At 46.6% G+C, this 7,413-nt stretch overlaps 1 protein-coding gene across 2 annotated transcripts in view; it reads left to right on the top strand.

The window, feature by feature from the left end:
* Window positions 1-838: 838 nt before the first annotated feature.
* Window positions 839-7,413, top strand: part of DENND2A (DENN domain containing 2A) — a gene marked incomplete at its 3' end in the record, with an annotated part of 49,973 nt that continues 43,398 nt past the window's right edge. For both annotated transcript variants that reach the window (XM_084229961.1, XM_084229960.1), the window contains exon 1: window positions 839-1,881. In XM_084229961.1, coding sequence (XP_084086087.1) covers window positions 854-1,881 — 1,028 coding nt within the window. In that variant the 5' untranslated portion in view covers window positions 839-853. The remainder of the gene's footprint in view (window positions 1,882-7,413) is intronic.

Raw genomic sequence — 7,413 nt, 5'->3', positions numbered from 1 at the left:
CAGAGGCAGAGTGGGGAGCAGAACAAGCAGATCTACTGAAATACGCCGCTGAGGGGAGCAGCGGGTGAAACAGGAGAGGTCTGCTGCACCATGTGGGTCAGCTCCTTGGCCGGGGATCGAACTCAGGCCTTGGCTGTGATAGCACTGAGATTTTAACCCATAGGCCACCAGAGAGGCCCCAGTTGTAATTTTTAAATAGTCATTACAATGACCCATCTGTGGACAAAAGAAGCAGAGGAAACTTAGACTCTAATTTTTTTAATCTCATGAAATCCCTTCTGTGTTCATCAGAGAAAAATCTAATAGTGGTGATAACCACCGTCTCTGCCACCCTCGTGACTTGCTAGATGCTTTGTGTGGGCTGCCCCTGCAGATGTTTACAGCCACCCTGTCAGATATGTGTTGTTATTACTATTCCCATTTCACAGGTGAGGAAACAGATTTCGAGAAGTTAAGCAACTTGCCCAATGTCACACATTTGACCAATAGTAGAATTAGGATTTAAACCCAAGTCAGATTGGACTCCAATGTCCAGTAGGTCCTTTCATTCCACCATGCTGTCCCCCAAGGAGAACATAAAGTGATTTCTTTCAAACGGTGGTTTTCCATGTTTGTGGTTTGCAACAGGCAGATGACATTTATATCTTGTTCTAGCAAGTTTGTATGACCAGCCAAGGGCAGTAGCCAAGACGCCCTCACTCAGTGTTTGTCTTTCTTGTTCAGGGTCAAGGTGAAAGGTACGGGGGCTGGAGAAGACCCTCGAAGGCAGCCATTTAAATCCTCCATTCCTTTCCGAGAGGCTGATCAGGACTCACCCTCCAGAAGAAGCCCCATAGAAAGCCTCCACAGCCTGATGCTGGAGCCGAGAGTGGACTGTTTCTCGAAGAACATGTTCAGCTCAAACATGATCATCAGCGACCCAGCTTCAGAGCTCAGTGCAAAAGAAGCCAGCAGGGCTGGGAGGAAGCAGCTCGGGGGTCTTCCAAACCCCTGCCCGCCTGCACGAGGTGGGGCCCGGCACAAGTCCCTCAGCATAAAGGACAAGATATCGGAATGGGAAGGGAAAAGGGAGTGGCCGGCTCCTGCGGCTGGCAGGAAAGCGGACGGGCCAGAGGCCTACCTGCCGGCCTGTGTGATGGAGAGAAGGAGGAGCGACGGGGGGAGGACTCGGGTCGCAGAGGCGCAGAATGGAAGCAGGCCAGAAACAGAGAGCCCGGAGAAGGAGAGGAACAAAGGGGTGCTGAGAGTTGGGGGCCAGGATGCGGAGCGGAGGCAGGACCTCAGCCAGCCAGACAGGGAGCTGGCTTCAAGCATGGCCGGGTGCCCCAGGCTCGGCAAACAGCGCCTTCAGCACGACAGCCTTTCCGTGCAGAAGCAGGTCAAGAAACTGGAGCAGGCGCTGAAGGACGGCTCGGCAGGGCTGGATCCCCAGTTACCGGGGACCTGTTACTCCCCACACTGCCTGCCGGACAAGACAGAGGAGGGGCCCTCCCTTTTTGAGACCCGTGGGGCCGGAAGCGGCTCAGAATTCAGGAGCCACCCCTGGGACCTGGAGGCCAGGGCGCCCGCCCAGGAGGCTGTGGAGGAGAGGAAAGGCTGGTGCTGGAGGCCCAGCGACCAGGGCCTGGATGGCGTGTGCCGGGGCTCGGAGGGCAATCCCCCAAAACCCTTCATCAACCCCCTGCCCAAACCCCGGAGAACGTTCAAACACGATGGAGAAGGGGACAAGGATGGGAACCCAGGCATGAGGTTCAGGAAAGAGAAACGGAACCTGCCTCCTCTGCCCTCCTTGCCACCCCCGCCCCTGCCCTCATCTCCGCCCCCCTCGTCTGTGAACAGAAGACTGTGGAACGGGAGGCCCAAGCCCAGTGCCGACCACAGGTAGGTGACCCGTGGCTGCACGCTGCCCGGCAGCCGGCTGTCCTCCCCGTCTCGGATTTATCAATCTGAGAGCTGGGGTACAGACCAGAGGTGCGGGGGGTGAGAGGACTCACCAGAGACAGAGTGGGGAGCAAAACAGGCAGATCCACTGAAATACACTGCTGAGGGGAGCAGCGGGCGAGTCAGGAGAGGTCTGTTGTGCCATGTGGGTAGCTCCCTGGCCGGCCGGGAATCGAACTCATGCTGCAGAAGCTGCAGATAGTTTCACAGTGCTGTGCTCAACCCCTTGCACCACCAGGGAGGCCCAAGGTGGCTTATTGATTAAACCTGGAAATTTGAGAGCTGATGATGCCCTGTCCTCAAAAGAGTATTTGCTTTTTAAGAGTTGCCTTTAGGAGGTGATAAGTGCTTGTCATTCAGATGAAACCCATAGTTGCATGGAAACTTGTGTTGACACTGGCAAGCCCTGATGGTGCTAATTGATTGAGGCCCCTTCTGCCACCTCCCCTGACTAGCAGGTGGTGCTTTTGGAATCTTTCTTGCCTCTTCCTGTGGTGTTTTTCTTGGGATGGGCTCTTGAAGCACACTGCCTGGGGCTGCCGGGCCCTGTCACCCTCTGTCTGTGTGACTTTCAACAAGTCGCTTAACTTCTCAAAGCCTCCGTTTCCTTTTTAATGTATAGGCGTGTAGTTACATAGCTGCACACCCTATTTTATAATACCAAAACCATACCTTTGATAATAGAGCATGGGAGTGCCTGGAAATAAAATCTGTGCTTTGGAAGGAATTTATTTTCTGCCTTGAAATCTAATTTCTTGTCCACGCCTATCATGTGCTAATTGGTTTGACACTCACTTGTCTGGAAATCAGTTTTAGAGCAAAACTCCTCAAAACGCTTGTCTGTACTTATTGTCATCATTTCTTCTTTTCCTTGACTATGGCTCGACTTTGCCCCTTATCCTGGAACTGCCCTTGAACTGTCCTTGACCAAGGCCACCCACCACCTCCATCCTGCCAAATCCAATCGCCAGTTCCCTCTCCTTTTCTTACTTGACCTCTTGGAATTTGAAGAACAAGTTGACTCCCTCCATCTCGAAACACTGTCTGCACTTGGCTTCTAGGACACCTCCTTTCCTGGTCGTTCTCTTCCCTGTTTGCTCCTCCTTGGTTCCATTCTCCTCTCTCTCCATGTGCAGACAACAGCCTCCTCCCCAGTCCATCCCTGTCCCGGGATCAGAGCAGGTTCTTTTCCATCTCCATTCACTCGCCAAATGAGCTGCTCCAGTCCCGGGACTCTAAATCTCAGTTACATGCTCTGGAACCCCAAATCTGTATGTCTGGTCCTAACTCCCTCTCCCAGGTTCAAGTTTGTATCACCATCTCCTGCCTGGGTCTCCATCTGGTTATCTGATAGTTTGAACTTGACATGTTGAAACCTAAACTATCAACCCAGGTCACCACGAACTCTTTCCTCCCAATATATTCAGGAATTACCATCGTATTAAATGGCGCTGCCCTTCATTTTGCTGAGACCAGAAACCTAGGGGTTATCTCTGATTCCTGTCCTTTTCACTGCCCCCCCCCCCACCATCTGATTCCACCTAAGCCCTTTGTTTCTAGTTTTAAACATGATCTTGAATCTGACTATATCTCTTCCACTGCTACCACTTTAGCCGTGTTGAACCCACTCCCTACCCCCAGTGTATTCTTTCCCTAGCAGCCAGAGGAGTCTTCTAGAAATATAGATCCTATCCTGTCAATATGGCCTGTCAGGTAGTGTTCCTTTGCCTGCAAAAAATCATCATTTCCTATATTCTCTTCTAGGGAGAAAGTTGCATGTTATAGAATTGTATATGCAGATAAATTATAACCTTCTAGATAGGCAATTGTGCTATGTATACTGTTTTTTACTTAGTACATCGAGATCTTTCAATGTTACCTTTTTTTCTGCTTTCCTTTTTTAACTGCCACTTTCTCTACATTATGTGGATAAACCACATTTTATTTAGCATTCCTCTACCAATGGATGCTTAAATTACATCCAGTTTACAAATAATGCTATGATGAGTAGTCTGTAGCTTTCAAGAAGACTCTAGAAGTAGAACACTTACTAGTTCTGTTGCTAGCTATGTGACATTGGATAAGCTACTGAATTGGCGTTGGTTTCATTTTGCTTATTTGCAAAATGGTGGTAATTATAGTAACCACTTTATAGGTTTGTGAATATGATTTTAAATATAGGTTATACATAAGTTCAAAAAGAGCGCAGCTATATTGTAAATGCTCAATAAATGTTAACTATAATTTTATTTTCTTGCTCTATTCTGTTTTATTAATTATAGTATCTATTTCTTTCTAATTCCAAACCATTTCAATTATTTTTAACCTCATGTTTTACTATCTAATAGAGTTACAGAAATTTCTTATTGTTGCTAATAATCACAGTTAATTCTCAGTCACTTTATTCTCTTGGACATCTTACATATACTATCATATACACATTTTAAAAATGACCTTCTGAGCTCCTTTTTAATAATTGTAAACCCCTTATTTATTTATTTCCATATTATTTTCCTTTTTCAAAAATGTCTTCACTATTCTTTCATGTACTTTTCCAAATGCTCTATATGTCACTAACAAAATTTTATACACATTTAACATGTGTTAATCCAACTTTTCTTTTTTTTTAAAGAGGCATGCATTATTTATTTATTTATTTGTTTGTTTGTTTATTTGTTTGTTTATACAAGCACTGGGTACAGTCAGAAGCGCGGGAGGGTGAGAGAATTCACCAGAGCCAGAGCGGGGAGCAGAGCAGGCAGAAGGACCGAAGTACACTGCTGAGGGGAGCAGCGGGCGGCAGGAGAGGTCTGCGCGCCATGTGGGACCCTCCTCCGGTGGCCGGGGAGCAGCCGGGGATCGAACCGGCGCCGCAGAGGCCGCGCACAGCTTCGCAACCCAGCGCTCAACCGCTGCGCCACCGGGGAGGCCCTAATCCAACTTCTAATCCAAGTTCTATATATTTGCTAAATTTATTCTTTTGTAATTATTAATATGACCTTTTTTTCTCATTATATGATCCTTGTATTTAATTTATTCTTGTATATTATCCTTTTAAGACTCCTTAAAGAACTGTCTTACTGTTTCTAATAGTTTATCAGTTGGTTCTCTTGAAGTTTCTATGTGCACAACCATAATATCTGTAAAGAATTATCACTTTACTTTTTCCCTTTTTAGCTTATACCTCCAAATTCTTTGGCTTACCAAATCACACTGGAAAATACTTTCAGGACAGTGGTAAATGATACTGCCAGCAGCATCGGGCAGCCTTACCAGTCCTGACTTTCCTAGGTGTCCCACTCCCAAGCGCTGTTATTTGAGATATGATTTTGTTACCAAGGGGATATTTGTTTATTTTTTTTCCAGTAGTCATACTCATTTATTTATTTATTTATTACTACGTTTTACAAATTAGGATTGCGTGCTAGAGGGTTTTTTTTTTTTTAAAGAATTATTCCTTTATTGTAAGATTTATTTTATTTATTTTTTGCATAGAACTGGGATGTAGGCCAGAGGTGCAGGGGATGAGAAGATTCACCAGAGACAGGATGGGGAGCAGAACAGGCAGATCCACTGAAATACACTGCTGAGGGGAGCAGCGGGCGAAACAGGAGAGGTCTGTGCCATGTGGATCAGCTCCCTGGCTGGGGATCCAACTCAGTCTGTCACGGTGGTTAACACTGAGACACTGAGACTCACTCAGCCCCTAGGCCACCATGGAGGCCCTTTTTTTTTCAGCAGGTGGGGAGAGGAAATATTAGATTTTGTCAAATTTTCAGCAACCATGTATGGTCCAATGGTTCTGCTTTGATCTCTTAAAAGTGAATTTGTTCCCTAATTATTAACCCATCTATACATTTTTGGAATGGACTCCCAATTGTTCCTGGTTTATTATTCTTTTACTGCACTGCTGAATTCTCTTTGCTAGTATTTTATTTATATATTTGTCTCAGTATTGCCTACATGGGACTGGCCTATGAGGACTTTATTCTACTAGCTTTATCAGACTCTGGTGTCAGAGTCATGTGAGTTCTATGGAAGAATCCAGAGGCTTCCTTCTTCAGGTTCTGAGGAAGTTTGATTCCATCTTTGACTCTAAATCCTTTTCCAAACCAATGCCAGAGCCCAGGTGCCTAAATGCGCTCGTGACTTTTCTGCTCTGTGCCCAGAGCTTCGGCAGAGCAGCCTCCACGCCCTCTCTGGGCTGTTCCTCCAGAGAGGCTCCTCTCCCAGCATGGTTCTGGGAGATTGGAGTTTCATGTCTGTGTCATCACTGACAGAGAAGACAGTCCAACCTGGTAAAAACAGTTTTCCCCATTATCTTTTTCTCTCCAGGCTGCCATTTGCTCTTTTCAGCCTTCCAGTGTTTTCTTTATAAAACAGCTAAAGATACTTATTTTCAATCCAGAGGTGAATATTTTCTTGGCCAGTTTGAATATGGTTGCATCAGCTGTGTTTTAAGAATTTGGCTTTGCCTTTTCTTTCTGTTGAAAATAGTTCAGTGGGGGTGATTAGGGCAAGATGTTCACTTTGTCCTCTTAGGACAAGCTCGTTCTTGTGGGCCTATCTCTTGAAAAGAAAAGAAAAGGCTCAACTCTGGATCTGGCAGACTGACTGCCCTCTCTGAGGCAGGAAAGCCAAGCCAAGGCTGAAGAAAGAAAAGATTAAGGACTCTGAGGTTAGGAAGGTTTCAAGTTACATGGCCAGGCTGTGCGCTTTAGAGGACACGCTCCCCGGTTTCCACCCGCCAGAGTCCAGCCACGGATTCGGGTCCTCACTTGGAGAAAACGCGTTTTCTTGCTATGCTTATAGGTCCCCCTTTTCTCTCTCCTCTCTGCTTCCTCCTCCTTTCTTCCCTTTTCCGTCTTCATTTCTCTAAAGCCCCAGGAAATGAAATACAAGGACTTAGGTCTTCAATCCTAAAATGGAAAATGAGAAACCCTCAGATGTCGGGAAATTCCAAAGATAAGGCTCCTCCGGCAGCATCAGCTTCGGGCCTGTCTGTTCTATGGCGGACGTTTCATAGCTTTGGCAGGAGCGCCTCAGGGCCGACATTGAACATGGAAAGTTCCTGCTTTTTTAGGGGTAAGCAGCAGAATTCACATGTGTCTGTACATCCAAAATGCTTTCACTTGAATTCAGATTTTTTATTTGCGTTTAATTGGATCAGCTGACAGCGTTTTTAGTTTTTTATGAAACCGAATAACTACATTGACCAAAATTTCAACTTTTTCGCTGATTGTTTTGGCATTGTATAGATTCGACCTCTCTTTGGGGCGTTAGTGTGAGGCTGCAGGACTTGCTGAGGGCACGCAGCCTCTGTCATTCTGCCAGATCACGCTGGGCTGTCATGGATTCCGTCATCTCCATCTTCTGTGTGACGGATCGGGGTCCCCCAGAGCCCTGGCCGGCAGCAGCCCACAGCTGCACTCAGTTTTGTGGTTAAAGTGAAGCACCGGCCAGGCTGTGATC

This window comes from Talpa europaea (assembly GCF_964194135.1).
Source record: "Talpa europaea genome assembly, chromosome: 3".
In the NCBI taxonomy this organism is placed as follows: Eukaryota; Metazoa; Chordata; class Mammalia; order Eulipotyphla; family Talpidae; genus Talpa; species Talpa europaea.
Note: the sequence above shows the minus strand (reverse complement) of the source record. Positions and strands in the feature narration are given on the sequence as shown.